Below are 21,404 nucleotides of genomic sequence, written 5' to 3'. Positions count from 1 at the left end.
GTGACATGGGGTCGCCCGGGGGCTCCCCGTTCCCAGCCTCCTTTGCATACTGCTGTCTGTACCACAGGGCTTTTGCTCCTGCTGGTTCCCTCCCGGCACATTCTCTCCTTCCACCTGTAGAGCCTTCCAAGGCTCACCTCCTTCTAGAAGCTTCCAGGCTCTCCTCCTGCTTGTGTTCTGTGTTCTGGGGCTTTCTCTCCCACTTCCCTGGTAGAGTAACAGACAGGATGCACGCCCTCGTGGGTTCATATCCCGTGGGGTGTCCACTTTCCAGCCAGCTCTGAGCCTCTAGAAGCTGAAGCTTGACCAGCAGCAGGTTGGGGCGTGGACACGCCGCACGGTCAGAAGTGCAGTTTGTGACCCCCAACCCGAGCTACCGCCAGCCCATCGCCCGGAAGCCTCATGGATCACATCAAGTCAGGGAGCACGGACGCTGAGCGCCGTGCGCATCACAGACACTATGTTCTCACGAGGAAGGAAGCTGGAGGAGAGAAATCACATTCAGAGAGGCTCAGGAAGAGGAAGCCCATTTCTGGGCTGCACCCGGAGTCCGCGCATGAGTGGACTCCAGCACTTCAAGCCAGTGGGGGTCGGGTCCACTGGTTTAAGAACCTGCGGCAAAGGGCTGCCCCGGCTGCCCCACTGAGCTCAACGCCCCAGCAAGTTCCTCCTGGACACCGAAGCCCATGGCCCTCCCCGTGCAGAGAGCCCGCAGGGTGGGCCTGCAGCCTTGCCCAGGCTCTTCTCCTTTGGGACGTTGGCCGGGCTCACAGGGATCACACAGGGGAACGCCCGGCCGGCCAGTCCCGACTGTCAGAGTCCTCCATCCGTCCCCAAGAGGCCCAAATGCCACTCGGAGCAAATTTCCCCATGACCTTTCCGGATGTGGAAGGTGGCGACACAGCTGGCCTGAGGCATCACCGGCTCCTCTCTCCTCCCCCCGACCCTCCCCACCAGGCCTTGCTGGGAACTGGTACCATGCCAGGCCCCCTGGCTGTGTCCACTGCTCCCCAAGGCTGTGGCACCACCGGCCGCCCGTGCAGCCCTAGAGCCTCGCAAACCCTTCTCCCCTCACAGCCCCAGGGGAACAGCCTAGAGGAACAGTCTGCGTGGCCTCCCCGCCAAGGCCAGCTCCCGCGCACCCCACATTCACTGAGGGCCCAGCACAGGGTCCCACCCTGCAGCCCCCGGCAGAGAGCTGCCCTGATTCCAGCCCTAAGCCTAACCCACGGTGGGGCTCCCAGGCTCCCCGGCCCCTTCCTCCAGCCTCCAGGCCCTACACAGAGCCCACCTCCCGGCAGCTTCCGGCTCTGCTGCCCTCCCTGGAGCCACGCCCCTTTGATCGGAGGGGGCTCTGCCTGGTGTCTGCTCCCACCGCCCAGTCCGCCCGGTCCTCCAGCTCCCCAGAAGTGCTAAGACTTCTGCAGAGTGTGAAACTCCAACGCCCTGCTCCTCCCCCTGCTCCTCTCCAGCAGGCATGTCGGGCGCCCCGACCCGGAGGTGAGTGACTGGCACGCCGCGCGCGTCCGGGCTTTGGGGGGAGACAAGCAGCCCACTCGGAGCAGGACGTCGTCCCGCGGTGCTTCCCACAGCATCTCCCGGAGTCTGTGATTAAACCGGTGGAAATGCCAGCAAGACCGAACTCGTGCCGGGGGAGGCGCCCTCTCCTGAAAATATGCATGAACGCGTCTCCTCACCCGGGGCGGAGGCGAGGCCTTGCCCCATCCTCCGCCAGGGCCATGTGGAACTTTCCACACCTCGCGCCGGAGAACCGTACCCCCAGAGGCCCGCTCCCGCAGCTGCCGGGGCGCGTGTCCCCAGGACATCCCTGCCCGCCTCCCCCTGCACTCAGCCCCGCTGAGACACGGGGGCAGCGGCCTGCAGCGAGAGCCTCACAGGGCCCCCGGGGGCTTGGGCTGGGCCCTGCCGGCCTCCATGGGGCGGCCTATGGACACACAGGCTTTATTTTAACCCCCAGGGCACAGCCCCATCCAGGATGTCCAGGGTCTGCAGCAAAGGTGAGGCACAGCTCATGGGGTACCCCTTGGGTCTGAGCACCGCTGGGGACAGTCGGCCTTCCTGTCCCCTGGCCTGGCACCCCAGAGCCTGACCTTACCCAGGCGTCTGCCCTGACATCCTTCACCCACCTCTCCCTGGTCTGTCTGTCTGTCCATCCTGCAGGTGCTGATCAGGCCCCGCCCACACCAGACCTCACCAAGGGGCCTGCTGCTCTCCTCCGGGACAAGTGCCATGAAGGTGACAAGGACAGGGAGGGAGAGTCACGAGTGTGCCCCCTTCAATGGCCGGGACCCAGGATGGAGAAACAGCCACGCGCCGCCTCAGCGAGGCTCTCAGCCGCTGGCTGGCTCATTGCTTCCCCAAGTCAAGGCTCTGGGGTGGACAGAAGGGCCGACCCAAGCCCCTCCCACCGGTTCTGCTACCCGACAGCTTCCTGGCGATCGGTGAGGGTAGCCCGTCCCTTCCCCACACATGTCCTAGGGGCCTCCGGCGCACTGGGAGCCGCCGGCACCTCGCACACGTGGCCCACAGCCTCCCGCAGGGGCCGGCAAAGCAGCGCGTGTGTACGGGCTCAGGGCTTCACGCTGGGCTGAACGCAAACACAGCCGGGCAAGGCGCCGGGGGAGACGGGCCGGGCACAGGGAAGCCTCCAGACCGAGACCAGAGAGCAGCACCCGCTGCCCGAGGAAGGGCTGAGGGGGACGGTTCGGCCAAGGGACCTTGGGATCCCAAGCCAGAGGCCGTGACGTCGGCCGCGGAGCGGAGCAGGGGGCTGGCACGGTCCCAGGACACACGGACGGGCTTCTCATGAGTGGGAGGCTGGATGGTCAAGAAGAGCTCCAGGTTTTGGCCAAGGCAAAGAAGAGTGAATTTTCCACTCGCCGAGACCAGACACACCCCCACGGGGCAGGCGGGAGCTCGGGGCGGGCTGCAGAGGGGCAGCGGGCCCTGGAACGGCGGGGACAGACCCACAGCCTGGCTGCGGGGGCCGGAGCCGGGGCAAGCGCAGGGTCATTTCTGTGAGCTGCCGAGTGGGGGTGAGCCCTCTGTGCCCCCGACGCACGCTCTGGTGTGCCCCTTCTGGAACAGTCCATCCCCGCCTGGGCCCCCAGAGCCTCGCGCTCTCCCTTCTCCAGGTCAGGGAGAGGGTGCCTGGGGCCACCAGCCCACCCTGCCACCCAGACCCCAGCCGCTCTGGTCGGGCTCCATCCTGCGACAGGAGCCCGCCCGCCTGGTCCCCAGGGGCCTGTCCGTGTTGCCTCCTTTCTGTTCTGCGGCCCCCTCTCCGGGCTCCAGGCCGAGGCCCGTCTCCTAGCTGGTGACTCTTCCTCCGGTCAGGCCGGGACCCCTCCCCCTCATCTGCACCTGACACCTGCCCCCAGTGTTCGGCCGCCCTCGGCCCTGCCAGGCTTGTCACACTCTCCCTCCTCCCAGACGCTCAGCCGGCCACACACGGCCGAGCTCACTCCTCACCCCAAATCCCCCTCCCACGGTCTCCCAACCAAATACCCAGGTGGCGACTCCCTCCACCCAGCCTCGGCACCTGCCCAGCCTCCAGCGGATCCGTCCGACCCGGTGCTCCCTCCTCGCTGCTCCCGCCTGGCCCCAGGTGCCAGGGCTGTGGGGCACCGAGCAGCGGCCTCGGCCCTGCCCCCCGGTGGCCGCCCCGAGCACTGCAGCAGGGGCTCCTCTCAAAATCCCCCTGCACCGTCTCCTCCCTCCCCCTGCTAGGACCTTGGACGCCCGAGGCGCTTAGTACCTACGTCTTGATGCACGGTTGGTGCTTCCCACTGGGGCCCTTCCTGCCCAGAACCGCGCGGTCTGCAGGAACGGAGAGTGACCGGACCCCACGGCACGGGGGTGCTAAGTGCTGGGGCCTCCCGTGCGGCTCCTGGACCGCGAAACCCGGCGTTGTCACGGCACGCGCCTGTAGGGACCCACCCGACCGGCGGACAGAGGGCGGGGGCAGGTTCCGATGCCCACCTCCCAGCTCCAGCCGCGTCTGCGGCCCGGACAGCCCTGGGCCCCAGTCAACGCACAGGCACAGAAAGAGTCGAACAGGGGGGTCGAACAGGGACCGACGTGCAAATAGTGGAACAGCCCCCAAGAGCAGCGAATGGGAAATCTCGAGATGTCCAAGCGGGGAAGGTCCGTCGCAGGTGCCCGCTCCAGATCGTGTGCAGCGTGGCCGCGGGCGAGAAGGGCCCCTGAGTGGGGACGCTGGCGGGTGCAGGTGGAGAAGCTGCCACGTGCGGAGCCCCCACCCCCAGTGCCAGCCAAGCGCCCCAGAATGTGGGAGCCACCAAGACAGGAGTTGTTCAGCCCTTGACGGAGAAGCAGACCCTGAGTACAGGGAGAGGGGGTGTCCCAGAGCCCCGAGCAGACCACAGCCCGGCGCTGGCCAAGCAGGTGCAGTGGATGGCATGGCGGTCACGGACAAGGAACGGGGCCACATGGGAAACTGGGCTGGGCGCCCCTCCCCTAAAGGGTGAGGCAGCAGGGAGATGACCCCACCAGCTCCTCTGAACAGCCCTATTTGTTCATGTTGGGGTTTTGGCTGGGTTGGGGCAAACCCCCTCCCTCTTTTAGGATGTTTACACGCAGCGGGAAGCTTCTGTCTCCCTCTGGGATAGAAACAGGAAGCAGACGCTTCTACAAGTCACTGTGCCCAGCCCGGCCCACCTCCCCCGGGGGCAGAGGCTTCGGCGTCCACTTGCCCGGGGCCCAGACACCCCAGAGCCACTGCTCAGAGGATGTTTGCCTACCCGAGATGTCCGTGGTCGACACAGAACCAACCCTGCTGGTCCCCGGATCAGGGGCCCCTACCGCAGAGTGGACGCCGGTGGCCTTCTGCTGCCCACTGCTCCCTCCACGGTGCCACAGAGAGCCCTGTACCTCCCGCCCCCTGGGAAGGAGGCCACACAGCAGCTGTGCTCAGCCCTGCCTCATTCGGGAGAAAGGGTTTTGCCAGAGTCCCCGTGTGCTCAGGCCTCTTGCTGGCCAAGCAGGCTCACTGGCCTCCAGAGCTCAGGTTCTGACTTGGGTTGTGTGCGTGAGAACCTCAGTGACAGGGACACGGCCCCTCCGGGTTCCCATCCCGCCTGCACAGAGAGTCTGGGGGTCCGAGTCTGCTTGCGTGCCGTGGAGCCCAGTGACACATGTAGTGGGGAAATGGTCAGTGACAAGTGAGTGACAGAAGGGGGACAGAGAGGCAAGATGTCCCCTCCCCAGCCCAGCCGCTGCCCACACTAGTTCCAGACAAAAAGCTCACGTTGACGGAGTTTCCAAACCTGAGTGCACAGAGCCGGGGCCGGGGTCAGGCCGTAGAGATGCCTCACGCCCACCCCTCACCCGTCTTGGGACACACACACCTGTCCCTCTTCCCATGGCCTTGCTGGGGACACACGCCCACAGGCACAAACACAGACATGCCCGTGCCGGCACGCGGTGAGCACAATACATGTGCACATGTGTTCTCACTCACGGGCACACTCACATGCTCTCACACGTAAGCACACGCGTGTGCTCACACATGCTGCCGAGAGTACGCGGGTCTCCAGGGGTGGCCGCAAACCCAGGTCCTTGTGGCCCCGGGCTCCTGTTCTCTGCCCGGGCAGCTTGGGAGCGCCCGCACTCTGTCCAGCGGTCGTCCTCTCCCTCTGCCCGCGGCTGGGTCTCCCACGGGGCACAGATGCCAGGGCCCCGCTCGGCCCGTGGCTGGGTCTCCCACGGGGCACAGATGCCAGGGCCCCGCTCGGCCCGCCTCCTAGTTCCAGCCTCCACCTGCTCAATGAGCTGCCTGGTGCCTGGCTGGCCCTGGGGACCCAGCAAGTCTGGAGATGAGCCCAGGTCCCCGGGGCGCAGGCTGTGGAGACCAAGCAAACCTGCGGCCCCTTCCTTCCTCTCCGCCAGGCTCCTGCCTCTCTGGGAGATGGCGACAGGACACCCGAGGCCGGCTTGCTGCAAATCCTTGACCTTGAGCCCAGACCCAAGGAGCAGATTCCCAGGAGAGGACGCTCCTGACCTGGGAGCAGGTGAGGGCAGCCTCACAGCCCAACCCCCGGGGGGCAAGGGCAACCTCCAGGGTCCCCTGAGCTCCTGACAGCCGGGGACAGGGCAGGGCAGATGGTGGCCCCTGAGCCTGGGACAAAGTCCCCAGCCCGAAGCGGGGGAGCCTCAGAAGCCCCCACATCTCAGGGCAGCCACCCAGCGCTGGCCAACAACCACCCCTCCTCCTCTCCCAGGCAGTGGGCGCCCGTCCCAAACCCCACCGGGTGCTCCCTGTGCCCAGGACCAGCCCCCAACCGTGCACCCTGCCCAAACCGTCCTGTCTCCCCGGCTCACCCTGGATGGCGGCCCCCCCCCCGGCCGCAGGCGCCCGGCCAGCAGACAGCTGACAGCAGAGAGAACAGCCCCCGCCCGCACCCCGCCTGGCCCCCCGAGGAGGATGGCGTGGGTCCGCCCCTACCGTGGTGAAGTGCCGCATGGGGTCACTGACGTACAGCATGGTGGGTGCGCGGGGGCCTGCACACGCCGGGGGGCTGGCGTGCCGCGGGGCGAGGCATGGGTCTGCGCGGCCGGGGGCCGGGGCGGGGGTGCCCACTGCGGGGCGGGCCGCAGCCAGGTGGGGAGGCGCCGCGGCTAGCGGGGCGGGAGCTCGGGATGCTCCCGGACGTGCGGGCCGTTCGCTGGCATTTCCCTTCTCCCGCAGCTCTGTCAGCCGCATCTAACAACAAAACCGGCGCCCGCCCCTCCGTCCCTCCTGCCTATTCATCACGGTCCAGGCAGGCCCCGGCTTGCCCACCGATGTGTCGGACCGCACCACGGGGCCGCGTGGGGAGGGCTGGCGCTCAGGGCCAGCGCCTGCCCACCGTCCAGCCACGACCGGCTGCCCCCAGAGATGCCGCCCTTGGGAGGCTTGGGGGGCCGTGGGCCTCCGCCCCTGAGCACCAGGGGGCCGGCCCGGGGCCCCTGAGACCTCTGTAGGTGAGGCCGGGCCACCCCCGAGGGAAGTCGTGGTGCTGTGGCCCCAGAGCCCTGGGCGGAGCACATCTCCCTCCTGAGCAGGGAGCACGGTGGTTCCCCGGGGACACCCCAAAGCTGGATGGAGAGAAGAAGCACCCCGGAGACTGCGTCCCTGGTCCACGCGCTGGGAGCCCTGCTCCCGGCACGAGCCACTGAGGCGTGGCCCAAAGCCGTGGACTAAGCGGGGGGACGCGGGGTCCTCGTGCTCTGGTCCCTGATGCTGGCCGTGTCTCCACGGGGGCCGAGCTCCTACAAACAGCGATGTGGCCCAGAAGGGGGACGGCTGGGCCCTGCCCGTCACAGTGTGCCGACCCCGAGACCCTCGCCACCTCCAGGTCTGGGCCTGCATCCCCGAGGCCCGCCTGGCAGGGAGGTGGCCGTGGTCACCATGACGCCCTTCCTAGGGGCCAGAATCCTCGCTGGAATCAGGCAGGGCGTCGGTTACACACAGATAAATCACGTATGTGACCCTGGACGTGCCACACTCAAGTTCCAAGGCCCCAACAAGAGCTCACAGACCCACGAGGCGCTGGACGGCCAGCCCGTTCTCACCACCTCCCCAGCCACATCCTGGCTCCTGGGCCTGGGAGCCCCGGGCTTGGGGCACAGGGGGCTCCAGCCAAGGCCCGGCAGGGCATCTGCTGACCAGCCCAGACCCCCAGAGACGGAGAGCCAGAGGCAGAGACACAGCCCACTCCCGGGACCCCGTGGCTGTCAGCTCCCAGCGTGCCGGGGGCCCCCCACGCATCATGAGACCACGAGGAGGGGGTCTGCAGAGAGCTCCAGTTGGAAGTTCTGGCTGGAGGCAGCGGCGGAGAGCCTCCTTCGCCCGAATGCTTGAAGATGGGAAGGCCTGGGGTGGGGAGCCCCATCGCCACCCCCGTCCCGGTCCTGCCCCTCAGTGTCCTCGCGCTTTTGGAGGAGGCTGAAGTGCAGGTGCCTCATGGGCTGGGCAGGTGGGGGACGGAGGACACGGCGCTGGACAGCAGCAGGAGGGCTCGACCCCCGCTCCCACAGGGCGCTGTGTGGAGTCGGGCCCCTCCCCAGCCTCTCACGAGGCGTGTCCCCTCAGGTCAGGGCAACATCTCGCCCTGGGGCTGGGGAAGCGCAGCTGTCCAGGAGCAAAGGAGAGAAGAGCCTGAGGGGAGAGACCCCAGGAGTCCGGCGCACAGGAACCCTGTGTGGACTCTGCACCCCAAGGTGGCCCCAAGATCCGCACTCTGGCCCGTGTCCTGCACCCCTTCCCCGGGCGGTGCTATGAATGCAGTGACAGCTGCTGGGATTAGGTTACAAACCAGTCAACTCCCAGTCGATCAGCAGGAAAACTATACAGGTGGGCCAGGCCTAATCAGGTAAGCCCTTCAAAAAGGTCAGGGCAACAACGTCCTAGCTTCAAACGCACTCCCTGTGGGCCAACAACTTCCTGCTGGCCTCAGGGAGCACACGGCCAGGTGGTAGAGGCACCCCAGGGCAGCAGAGGGTGGCAATCTCTAGGAGCTGAGAACAGCGGCCCTCAGCCAACAGCCAGCAAGGAAGTCGCGACCTGGGCTTGACAGGTGCAAGGAACTGAATTTTGCCAATAAGCAGTCTGGAAGAGGCCCTGGGCCGGATGAGACCCAGCAGCCTGGGAGACCCTGAGCAGGGACGCGGGGAAACAGGCCGGACTCCTGACCCATGGAGACTGGGAGGCCACGGGTGCTGTTTGAAGCCACCAAGTGGGTGGTGAGATCTTGGGCAGAGGAAGCCGGGGCTCTGGAGTGGCTCAGGCCACGGGGAAGGCCTGGGGGCCCAAGCCTGGCCCAGGGATGCTGGCCGCCCAGAGGGAGGACACCAGGCCAGAAGGGCGTCTCCCCTTAAGCCCTGGCGGGAGCATAGAAGACAGAGGATAGAGGGGCCGTGGCCCACCCACACGGCGGGGCACCACAGAGGAGGCGCGGGCACCCCCACAGCGAGCCCGGGCCAGGCTGCGGCCCCGGATGGACCGAGAGCAGGTGGTGTCCATGTGGGCCGGAGCCCCAGTGTCTGCCTGAGCAGCATCTGCGTCCTGTGCATTTGTCCTAAGTCCTGGCTGTCCAGGGCACAGGGACCGGGAGCCGGGGACTCTGTCCCAAGAACTGCCCCCTCCTCACTCGGTCATCAGCTGCTTCCTCCGGGTCGCCTCCGAGGTGGCCCCACCAGCTCTCCTGATTCTAACTCACTAGAGATCGCACACCGGCCCCTCCTGCAGGCTCAAGGCAGCGGAAGAAGCGGTGGGGTACGCCTTCCACCTCCCTCGGGCACAGGACTCAACAGAAGGGCCCCGGGGATGTGCAATGCTCAGAGCCAAACTCCTCACACGCCGTCCTGACCACCCACAGGCTCAGTGCCCCCCACAGGGGAGGTCACAGGGCTGACCCCAGGACCTGGTGCTGGCCCGGGCTTGGCTCTGTGCCCCTAGAGGCACTCCCACCATGGCCTGTAGAAGGAGGTGAGCTTGGGGCTCACTGGGAGGCAGGCAGGCTGGGGGTCCTGGAGCTGACCCCGCTCCCTGGCCTTGAGCTCCACCCCAACACCTTCCTTGGGGCCGCAGAGCCTCCCTGAGGAGCGGGCGCCCTTCCCGCCCCCCTGCACACCTGTCCCCTTCTGAGGCCCAGACGTGTCCGGAGAACCTACTCCCGGGGTCCACAGGGGGCTGTGCCCTCCCTTCTCCTGCCCTTGGGCAGAAGTGACCCCTCCCCAGGCCAGAAAGGTCTGCCCTGGGTGATCACGGGGGTCTCGAGCCCAGGCGTCTGCCCGGCTATGCGGCTCTCTGTGGGCTCCTGAGCCCTGGGCAGGTGGTGGCGGGCCCCAGCCCGGATCAGCTGCGCCTGCCGCCCCTGCGGCCACAGCCCGCCCCTCCCCCCATGGCCCACCTGCCCACACCAGCTGTCACCACAGAAAGGCGCTGGGAGAGGCGGGAAGAGGCTCGGGGAGGGTGTGTGGAGGCAGGGAACCCCACCGACTCTGTGGGGGAAGCTGGAAGGAGCAGGGGCAGGGAGACGGCCAGGCTAGCGGGGCACCCGCCATCTCCCCTTCATGCCTCATCAGAGCTGGGAGGGGGCCCCTCCCCCGAGAGCCTGGCCCTCAGAGGGGACGCACAGGCCCTTAGTCCACACCCGGCCGCAGCAGAGTCCGGGGGGGGGCGGGCATCAGGATTCCTGCTCTGGACACCTGGAGGACCCACGGCGGGGGCCTTCATGCTGTCTGGGCCCCATCCCCGGGACAGTGGGGGGCCTCCAGGCCCAGCGCAGACCCCACAAGACTGCCCTCCTCACTCGTCAGCTCACTACTCCTCAGCCCCCGGGGATGCTGGGGACCCAACAGGCTTCTCTCCCCCTGCAGGAGACGGGAAGCGACTGGAGAGCTGCCGGCGCTGGCCGGTGAGCCACGTGGGGTCGGCTGCCATGGCCACTGCCCAGGGCAAGGGCTCTTCCTACAGGGACCCCCCCCCCCACCGTGGGCGGGTGGCCACAGAGGCCCTGGGGTGTCAGGGCCTTCCCGGGCACAGCTGCTCCCAGGCCTCTGATCCCTCTTCAACGTGGAGCCTCGCCCTGCCTCACCCTGCACAGCACCTAGCTTTATCACACGCTCCCTGTGGGCCAGCCACCACCCTTGTCCTCGCCGTGCTGACGACGTAGATGCTCTCACCGGCTCAAGGTACAGACAAGGAACCTGAGGCCTGGGGAGTTAAGTAACCACCCCCCATGCCTCACCTGGCAAAAAGGTGGTAGAGATGGGATGGGTCAGAGTGCCCCATGCCCACGAAGGCCTCCCTCTGCGCCCCTCAGCTGTACGAGGAGCTGGGACCCTGGTGGCCAGGACCTCAGGGAGCTCACCCTCCCCCCAGGAATCCATGCACTGGGCCCTCCAAAGCCTGCTCAGGGGCCAGCTGGCCTCCTGGGGGCCCGTCCTCTTTACTGCCCGACTCCGTGTGGCGGGGGTAGTCCGGGGCCAACGACCAGTCCTTCCCACAGGGCTGGGGGAGCCCGGGCTGGGCCCCACCCACGTGGACGCCTCCGCTTCACAAGCAAGGACTCAGAGTCGGGGTGGGGGGACCTGACCCCAGGACAGATGGGCCCTTCAGGCGGCCATCACCCGCTCTGCCACCGGCCACGGAAGCGGTGGAGAGGCTCATCCCATGGCCCCGCAGTGGCCTCTCTCTGGCTGCAGTCTCACTGCGGGAAGCTCCCATCTCATGGGAAGGAATCTGCCCCATCGCCTGCAGGGCCGACGAGCGGAGGAGACCCAAGGTCCGGACAGCGGGACATGCCACCCCGGAGGGCTGACGTTGCATCCTGCTGCTGGACCAAGGGCATGCCTGGGGGCCAGATCCCCCGCAACACAGGGCACAGCCGGCCCACGGTGTACACACCAACCTTCACACCTGGCCCGTGGACTGAGTCGTGGCCGTGGGGCTGGCCGGTCCTAGGGATACCGGACTCCACTACCGCTTTCTTGCCCCTGCCTGGCCTGACCTCAGGACCTGGCTTCTTGTTCAAGGTCACCAGCCTGGAGTGGGGCTGCTCCGTCTCCCCCGTCCTAACCCTAACCCTAACCCTAACCCTAACCCTAGCTGACCAAGCAGCTGGCTGGGGAGGGAGCTGTGTCCTCTGGCTCCTGGGCAGGACCAATAGCCCGCAAGCACCTGGCTCCCGGCCTCTGGCAAACAGAGGCCCTTGGGTGGGACAGTCCGGCAGCGGGTGGCCGAGTGGCCTCCACCTGCGTGTCTGGGCTGTGCTGGGGCTTGGCGAGGGTGCGGGCTGGGCAGGCTGTCTGCTCGGTCACTGGGCCCAGACCAGTCACGGCGCCCATGACGGGCAAGCAGGGGTCCGCGGGAGGCCGACCAGGTGGTTCCAGGGAATCCCCAGCCCTGTGAAGGGAGCTTGGCCCACAGTTCATCCCTGCATGACTTTTACTAGAAGGCGAGTCCCCACCTGACCGACTCGGCCCTCCTGCTGTTCGCAGAGGTGGGAGGCCACATCCTCGCTCCCTCACGGCCGCTGCGAGGCCAGCCCCCCATTCCTAGCCCAGACACGCTTGGCACCCCACATCCTCCCGGGCAGACGTGGGAGAGCGCCTCCCACCCGGGGAGCACCCAGGGCTGTCCCCTCCACCTACCAGAGCTCAGAAGCCCCTCTGGACACTGGTGCCGCGGCGTGCCCAGGGCCCTCTGCCCTCAAGGGGTGAGCAGGGCGGCTGGGGGGCGCGGCTCCCCACGCTCAGACCACACTCGGGTCCGCCCTCCCTAGAGCTCCTGCCCCTCCGCAGAGTGGACGGTGTGAGTGCCTGGCAGTCGTCTTCTGACCGGGAGACGGCCACTTAACAGATACCGTGTGGAATGACTGCGTGGCCGGCAGCCAGTTGGAGGGAGAGCCCGGCCCCCCAGCCACGAGGCCACCTCGCAGAAAGCCCCGAGGGACCCGGGCCGCAGACTATCTAGTGAGCCTGCTCTCCCCACCCACCCGCGCTCTAAAGCCACGCGCGTAGGCTTTAAGTTCACCGATAGTGAGTCCCCCAAGCCCCAGGCCCTCCTCCCTGGCCTCGCATAAAGGCAGAACCCCCCTCTGCACTCTCTCTCTCCCTCCCTGCCACTGGCCGCGTGCCCCGGGGTCTGCCACGTGCCCTGGGGTCTGCCACGTGCCCTCCAGCCCTGAGAGTGACGAAGCCTCTTTCCAAGCCTCTGCCGTACGTCCCGCCGCCATCAGAAGCACGAGGGTCGGTCCAGCCGCGGCGCTGGCTCCGTGAGGGGCCGTCTGAGCGGCTCGCGCCCCAGACCACCAGCCGGCAGTGACATCACAGACACACTGGGGAGGACGCTCATGTCCAGGAGGGGGACCCGGGAGGGGAAAGGTCCAGACCCTTGGCCCCTGGGGAGCACCGGAATGGGGCCGCCCGGCCGGTCGAGCCCCACCCTCCCCGTGTCTGCCTCAGCTTCAGCCCCTGTGACATGGGAATCGACAGGTGGGTGGCCGTGAGCTGCTCTCACTGACATGGTCTGAGCGAGGCAGGAGGCCCGGGTGGGTCGCCATGAGCTGCTCTCACCGAGATGATCTGAGTGAGGCAGGAGGCCCGGGCCAGGCAGTCAGGTTTCTCAGACCCAGTATGAAGCGTTCTCGGGGGAAACCGGGGACCCTGGAGCTCCCTGCCCACCACACCCCACACCCGGCAGCCACGGCCCAGGTGGCGTGGAAGCAGCCTAGTGTCCTCGACGGACACAGCTAAGGACACAGGGGACCCTTCTGTCCCCACCACGGCCTGCCCCCGGCCCATGCACATGCCTGGAGCCCCCACGGACCTTGCTGGTTGCCAATGGCTCAGGGTGGTTCCCTCATCCTCAGGGGGATGAGGGGCTCCAACTGTCTGAGGGAGGGGCCTGGCCCTCCCGGCCTCCAGGGTTCCCAGCACTGCTCTGGCTCCTGGCCTGGTCTCCTGAGATGGACACGCTGGACGCAGCATAGTCACCTCCCAGGGAGACGGGGCAGCCTGGGGTCTAGCGGGAACTGTCCCGAGGAGGCAACTGCAGGGGGATGCTGGGGACGCAGGCGGCACGCGGCCTCCCTGGGCCCAGCGGTCCTCACACCTGCTTCTTTGGCTCCACCCGCGGCGACCTCCTCCTGACGCACAGGGCCTAGGACGGCAGTGCACCGGCTTGCACAGCCCTGACTGCTCGCCAAGACGAACACCCGGGGCGGCAGGACCTGGGACGTGGCAACGGGTGTCAGGGCCTCGGTGGTCCCTGCACGCCCCCACCCAGTCCCTCCTCTTGAATCAGCAGCTCAGTCTTGCTTTGGGGCCCTCTTCCCACTCCGCTCCACCCTATCCTGCCCCTGTCCCACAGGACCCAGGCTCATCAGAAGCAGGAGGCTGGCTCAGATCTGGACCCCAAACCATGTTCAGACTGCTGAGAGGCAGGCCTCTTGGCCAACCAGCAAAGACGAGTCCTCCCTGCAAGGAGGGTGATGCGGTGGGGCCTGGTGCCCTTCCACAGAGACCAGAGGCTGCCTAAGCACAAAGCCACTGTGGAGGAAGCAGGGCAAGAGACAGAGGCAGCGGTTGGATCACCTGGATCCAGTCACACCTGAATCCATTCCTGCACCTGGATCCAGCCACACCTGAATCCATTCCTGCACCTAGATCCAGCCACACCTGAATCCATTCCTGCACCTGGATCCAGCCACACCTGAATCCATTCCTGCACCTGGATCCAGCCACACCTGAATCCATTCCTGCACCTGGATCCAGCCACACCTGAATCCATTCCTGCACCTGGATCCAGCCACACCTGAATCCATTCCTGCACCTGGATCCAGCCACACCTGAATCCATTCCTGCACCTGGATCCAGCCACACCTGAATCCATTCCTGCACCTGGATCCAGCCACACCTGAATCCATTCCTGCACCTGGATCCAGCCACACCTGAATCCATTCCTGCACCTGGATCCAGCCACACCTGAATCCATTCCTGCACCTGGATCCAGCCACACCTGAATCTATTCCTACACCTGGATCCAGTCACACCTGAATCCATTCCTGCACCTGGATCCAGCCACACCTGAATCTATTCCTACACCTGGATCCAACCACACCTGGATCCATTCCTACACCTGAATCCATTCCTACCCTTGCACTAACGGTTTCAGGAGCTGGTACATTTCCTACTTTGCCACTGAAACGTCCTGACAAACCCCCAGTGCCTGTTTCCCGACTCTGTAGTCTCCAGGTCAGGACCGGGCTTATGGCCGCAGATAGCAGCCCCACTCACCAGGACAGGCGTGGTCATGCCCTGCAGGTGGTAGACGTCCATGCCAGCCTCTGGGCCGCCCACCACCTCGTTGTTTCCTTGGCTGGACTGGGGAAGGTCAAAGTAGGTGCTGTCTGGTTCCCTGGGAAGACAGGAGCAGAGCCATCAGACCCAGACCACCCAGGCCGGAGCTCGGGGCTGGCCCTCGGCTCCTGGGGGCCCTGCCCTTCGGCCCACCGTCTGTCTCCTCTGCCAGCCTCTCCAGAGCTAGGCCAGCCGGGAGGGGCGGCCCCACCGGAGCTCTGTCCCCTGGACCTCTCCTGGCCCAGTCTCTGTACCCTACATCCCCAGGAGAAAGCCTAGGCCAGTAGCCCCACCTCCCCCTCATCCAGCCTGAGTTGAGCCCAGTGGCTGGAGGCGGTACTCACAGGGAGCTCCAGAGATGCTCGAACGTGGCCCCCTCGTCTGTGGAGGTCGGCTGGGACATCTTTTCTGCACCCAGCCCGGAGGGCGGCTCGCTCTGTGAGGAGGGGAGAAGGACCCTGGTGATTTGGGGAGGCCGGGCCATGCCCTGCTTCAGCATCCCCAGGGGCTGGGCAGGGCAGACACCCCTGGACACCCCCCACTTCATCCTGCCCTTTCGCGGGCAGGACCCCACCTTGCAGAGGGACAGGCCTGGCTCCAGACCCAGGTCAGGCAGGGTGCCCTGGCAGCAAGGGCTTCTCAGAGCCGCCCCCTGTGGGGGGCTTCAAACAGCACCCCCTTGCAAGGCTGCCGCAGGGCCCTTTGGGAGCTCGAATCGGAAGTCCTTGCTGTGCCTGGAGCACAGTGAACAAGGGGACTGGTGTGGCCGCTGTCACTATGGACTGTGTCTCCAGGTTGGGTCTTCGGGCCTTGGGTCAGGCCTGGGGGCTCCTGATGCCCCACGACATGAGGATAGCTCAGATCTTGGGACACCCCCTTCTTGGGAAGGGCCCATGCAGGGCAGGCCCAGGGGCTGGAGCCAAGCCCGGGGCGAGGCCGGCTGTGCCCCGTGGCTGTAGGAAGTCAGCCAGCCGACCCGCTCTAAGACAGGGTTCTCCCCTGTGGCCGGACACAAAAGCAGTTCGGACCCCACGAGGGACCCCCAGGCCAAGGCCGTGATGCTGTCACGGGAGCAGGATCACTGTACTATGGGCCCGCTGTCACAGATGTCCAGGGACTGGGGTGCCCAGACAGGCTAGCCTTTGTCCCAGGGTTTCCTCTCCCGAGAGCGTCCACACCAGCTCCCACCCCGCAGTGGGCCTGCCATCTCAGGGCCGGGGCAGGCACAGCTGGGGCCCCCGTCCTCCCGTGGCGGGAAGGGGCAGGGAAACCGGAGCCTGCCCTGCCTACCACCCCTCCAAGGCCAATGTGGTGTCTCCCCTGAGCCAGCCTCCAGGTCCTTGGCAAAGGGCCGTGGGAATCAGCTTGGCCGCCGTCCACCTGGCAGTGTCCCAGCGGGCAAGTCCAGGCCTGCCCCCAGCCGCTGGGGGAGGGAGGGCGCACCCCCTGTGTGTCCCTGCGTCCCCAGGTGGGCGGCTGCTGGTGGGGGTCTGTGGCCCTCTCTCGGGGCCGCCACTGCCAGGCCACTGGTCTCGGGAGTCAGGAGTGCGGCCTCAGGGGCTGGGCTGGGCACTGGCGACAGGAGGCCCGAGGGCTGAGGTGGGCTGGGCAAGGATGGCCTGGGCCCGGCGGCTCGGAGAGCACTGGCCCCAAACCAACTGTCCTGCAGGCTCAGAGAGGTTTCGTGCCCGGCTGAGGTCACACAGCACAGCTGTGTGCACCGGAGTGACCGAGGGTGTTTCCCCAGCATTCAGAATCAGTCGCCCCGCCCCGGTCGCTGTAGACACACCTTTAGCGCACGATCTTCCCACGAGGGCTTTTTTATACTTTATTTATGAGAGAGAGAAAGCGTGTACGAGTGTAGGCAGAGTCCCAAGCGGACTCTGCGCGGAGCCTGACCTCACGACCCCGAGATCATGACCTGAGCTGAAATCTGGAGTCCAGCTCTCAACCGACTGAGCCCCCCAGGCGTCCTGACCCCCCACGGGCTTGAACAGGGCTGGGCGATGTGGGCTGGCGTGCCTCCTGTTCTGGGGTGGTCACTCCCGCCCTGGGCCAAGCTGTCCACAACACAGTGGAGCCCAGTGCTGGGTGTGGCGCTGGTCACCCGGTAATCCGGGTGGTGGCTGTCGTAGGCGGCGTAACGCCAGCTGCCTTGGCAGTAACCTGCCCCCTGCCGCTGCTATGGGGGGCCCTTCCTGGGCGAGCAGGGATTGTCCGTGGAGTGGCCTCTGGGGGTGGGGAGTGCGCGCCGACAGGAGGCCGTTTGGGCACCCCCTTCCTCAGTTTGCCGATGGACCATCCAAGCCCAGAGACGGAAAACACTTGGCTGACGTCACACAGCAGACGGTCAGCAAGACTTCGCCAATCTAACCCCGGCGGCCAGAAGACGCCAACAGCCCACACCAGCCCTGCATGAATGGACAGATGTGGTCCATCCGTACAGTGGGGCGTCCCTTGACCATGGGAGGGAACGAAGCGGGGCCCCTCGTGGTGGCTTGCATGAGCCTTGAGGACACGCTGCTGACCGAGGAACCAGGTGTCAGGGAGGGAACGAAGCGGGGCCCCTCGTGGCGGCTTGCATGAGCCTTGAGGACACGCTGCTGACTGAGGAACCAGGTGTCAGGGTCCACGCAGGACGGTCCCGCAGACAAACCCGCAGGCCCTGGCGGCAGGTCCCCAGTACTGGGCCGGGCGGAGGGACAGGGACGGGGTTTCCCTCGGGAGTGGCGGAATGTTCTGGAGCCAAATGGAGGCGGACGTTGCACAGATTGTGACTATGAAACGTCACTGTGTGGTTCACCTTTCAAAGGGTTAGTTTTATGTTACGTGAATTTCACCTTGATTTAAGAAAAAAATGAATCAAAAAACCCGAAGAGGCTGGGGTAGTGTGTGGGGAGCCCCGGAGCCACAGAGCACGGGCTGGACACTTAGCCCATCGGCCGCAGAGAAGGGAAAACTCCCCATGTCCCCAGGCCCAGCGTCCCGGAGCCGGCACGGGGAAAGGGGACACACTCCGCCTCGAGCCCCTGTGCCTCCCTCCCAAGGGAACAGCCAGGGAGGTGGGACCCCAGAGTCCCCCCACCCCAACCACCAGGGGACACAGCTGGCGTGTCTGCCCTCAGCCCGCACCCTGTTTTGCCCAGAGCTGCACCGGGTCAGGCTGGCTCTGACCCAGGGGGAGGGGGCAGGGCAGACGGAACCCTTCCGGGCAGAGGGAGCCGGTCCGGCCACACTGGACGGCAGTAGGAAACTAAGTGACCCCCTAGTCCCTGGGGCTCCCCGGAGGGCCGGAGAGGCATTCCAAGGACTCTGCCGACTCTCTGCTCAGCAGACCCCAGGCCCGCGGCTCCCCCCCACCACCACTGCCCAGGCCAGGCCCTCCCTGGGTCCAGCCCGGCCCCTGCAGTGCCCCACATCAATCCCCCCCTGCCTAACCCCTCGCCCCAGTGGGCTGTCCCTTGGGCGTAGGCAGAAGACCCCAGTGTCTCGCTGTGGCCAGCAGGCCCTGACTGCAGGGCCCACCCCCACGCCCCTCATCCCCCACAGGCCTCCGCACTACTATCCTGGGCTGGGGGCACTGCCCAGCACCTGGGGCTCGGGTCAGAGGCCACCGTCTCCGAGAGGCCATCCCGGCACCCAGTCAAACCAGCTGCCACGACCCTTCATTACCTGCATCCTTCTCTGTCTGAAAGCAGGTCCAGCCTGAAGGACGCAGAGACACAGTGGCCCGCGTTTACCTGTTCATGTCCCGCTGGGCCTCCGGCCCAGGGGGGGTTCCAGCAGTACGCAGCCAGGTGTGCCCCCATGCAGGGCCGCTGTCACCATCACCCCACATGTCCTGCTATACCCGCCATGCTCCCCACCGAACCCCACGTTAGGGAAGGCGTCCTGTCCTGCCCATGGGGCTTCCCCACTCAGCCACGGGCACGGGCCTGGAAGAGACTTCCCTGCTGGCCTGAGACCCCGGCAGTGGGCCCCCGGCTTCAAAGGCGCTGATTTGATGCACATTCCCAGGGCGCTGGATAGGCGGTGGGTAGAGCACCGGGTTCTTGGTTTTGGCTCAGGGTGCGATCTGGGGGGTCGTGGGTTCAAGCTGAGCGCGGAGCCTGCTTGGGATTCTCTCTCCCCTTCCCTCTGCCCCTGTGTGCGCCTCTCTCCCTCTCTCGCCTTCTCTCTCTCTCTCAGATAAATAAATGAATCTTAAAAGGAAAACATCCCGGGGCGCCCCGGTCTCCCACCGCAGGAGCTCAGGAGTCTGCAACTTTAAGCGGCACCAGGGGTTCACCGAGACTCTGGGACAGACGCTCCGGGAAAGGGCCTCGAGCAGCCCAGCACCCCCAACCCCCACCCCCCCACCTCCCCCCACCCCATCCCCCGCTCCATAGGGCCCTTCCCTGTCCACCTGCAGGGCGGCCGCAGCCTCCACTGGTGACTTCGCTCAGGATCTTCATTTTGGCAAAATGAGGGTCCAGAGACTTGCGCTGCCCTGTTCACAGGATGCCACAGGGCCCGAGACCGGAAGCTACCGCCTCCATGACTCCCGGTCTCTCTGGGAGGCCCCCCCGCCCAAGCCGTGCGCACAGAGCCCAGGCCCCTGCGTCCACGAGTCAAGGGAGCGGCAGACCCCGTCCCATGGGCCCTGGGAGCTCCTGCTGGCCACAAAGACGAGCAACGCTGACGTCAGGGCGAGAATCGGGGCCCTCCCTGGCACCGGCCCTGGATACCAGGGGCCCCTCCTCTGTCCTCGGGGCAGGGGCAGGGTCATCCCTGGACCCGCTGTGGCGTTTCATCTGAGGATGGCAGAGGTGAAACCCAGGACAGCCCCTTGTCAGAAACACCAATGGCCCCAGTGACCCGCATTTTAAATTTGGAAACATGGCTCCTGGGCCTAAGGACAGTTGGCAAATGGGGCCCACCACCTTAAAGATCACATGTTCGTGGGCGGGGGACAGGCCCCCGAGGAAACGTCTGTGAGGCCATCACCGAGGTCCAAGTGCGGGACATGGCCGGACCCCTGAGGGCCTTTAACGAAGAGCAGGTTTCCCTGCAGGGAAAGGGCACTCAGCCTCGCAGGGAGAGGGTCCCGGGGGGGTGAAGCCGTGGGTGCGGGAAGTACAGGCACCCACGAGGCCTAGGACCACCTGGCCAGAGGCAGCACCAGAAAGGGTACCCCAGGTGTCCCCACTCTCAGGGCGCTGGGCCCTGCTGGGGGCTCTACTGACGCTGCCGCACCTCAAGGAATTTCCAGCAAATTCCTGTTACTCGGGGGGTGTCGCGGGGCTGCCGGCGAGGCCCCAGGACCCCCAGAGCTCGGGTGGGCTGGGGGCACCGTGCGGCCCAGAGCCGGAGTGGAGGTGCAGACAACCCCTCCTCTTCAACTTCTGCATGTGACACACGGGATTCCCGAGTCCCCAGCCCAGCGGTCTCCGCCGGAGCCCCTTGGCAACATCTGCCAACATTTTCATCGTCAGCCCTGGTGGGGGAGGGGTGCTTCTCGACACCCCCCAATCCCTGTGGTCCCCTCACAGAGAATGTTCTAGATCTGGGGTCAGAGTTGCAGGGGAGACCTGGGGCCACACCACTGCTTCTCGGTGCTGCTGGCCAAGCCCTGGACAGGGCCTCCAGGAGCTCACACCCTCGGTCACGCCCAATCCCCACGTGTCCCCTCCCTGTCCCCGTCCTGTCCCCGTGTCCCCTCCCTGCCGCCTACCCTGTCCTTACATGTCCCCTGTCCCCGTCCTGTCCCCACGTGTCCTGTCCCTGCCTTCCATCCTGTCCCTTCTGCCCCTACCTTTCCCCACACGTCCCCCCCACCCCCCGTGTCCTCCTAGGCCAGGTCAGGCCCCAGTGTCCTCCAGGAAGCCACTGTCCGCCCCGATCCCTAAGCAGGACACCGTCTTCTCTGCCTCCCATCGCCAAGCAGGCAGCGGAGCCCAGCTTCCTCTGCGTGGCCCCCAGGAGAGCCCCGCTTGTCGGGCCAGATGGTGCCCGTCCCCTCCACCTGCCCCGGGCCCCCACACCATCCCTGATAAGCTGGGGCTCCTGTGACCTGCCGACACTCGACCAAGGGAGGCACCCTGTGTGGGGGGGATGGCAGTCCCCACCCCCCCGTCGGCGGCCACCCGCTCCCGCTGCTTGTAGCGTCCGGACAGGGAGCGGACGCTTGGCCTGAGCCCAGGGAGGGCAACACGGGGCCATCGGGATTCCAGCGTCCGGGGAGGGAGGGAGCTCCCTCCGCCCACAGAGCCCCGCTCTGACCCTGTCCCCAAATACTACATCTCGGCCGTTCCTCTGGCCCCGCGGGGATGACGCGGCTCCTTCCCACGGTCATCTCCGCTTGGCGCTCAGCACACTCGGAGCATCGCAGGAAAGGACCCCGGGGCCTTCCCGGGCCCCTTCCAACCAGCCCCATGGCCTTGAGGTGACTGCGGACGCTCTGGCACCCAGAAGGGCCCTACCTGGGTGGAGGGTCCGGCCGCCGGCGGGCGAGGACCGAGGGAGCAGAGCTGCGA

General features: G+C 66.5%; 1 protein-coding gene across 8 annotated transcripts in view; it reads right to left on the bottom strand.

Annotated features, from left to right (window-relative positions):
• Nucleotides 1-21,404, bottom strand: part of TP73 (tumor protein p73) — a 61,142-nt gene that overhangs the window by 26,381 nt on the left and 13,357 nt on the right. For 7 of the 8 annotated variants that reach the window (XM_045063595.1, XM_045063600.1, XM_045063599.1 and 4 more), the window contains exons 2-3: nt 15,234-15,325; nt 14,827-14,947 (exon numbers count right to left, since the gene is read on the bottom strand). In XM_045063595.1, coding sequence (XP_044919530.1) covers nt 14,827-14,947; nt 15,234-15,292 — 180 coding nt within the window. In that variant the 5' untranslated portion in view covers nt 15,293-15,325. Of the gene's footprint in view, nt 1-6,487; nt 6,594-14,826; nt 14,948-15,233; nt 15,326-21,404 lie in introns of those variants that run through there. The other variant, XM_045063596.1, reaches the window with a different exon arrangement.

Source organism: Mustela putorius, unplaced genomic scaffold, assembly GCF_011764305.1.
Source record: "Mustela putorius furo isolate JIRA1106 unplaced genomic scaffold, ASM1176430v1.1 tig00003853_pilon_pilon_pilon, whole genome shotgun sequence".
NCBI classification, from domain to species: domain Eukaryota; kingdom Metazoa; phylum Chordata; class Mammalia; order Carnivora; family Mustelidae; genus Mustela; species Mustela putorius.
Note: the sequence above shows the minus strand (reverse complement) of the source record. Positions and strands in the feature narration are given on the sequence as shown.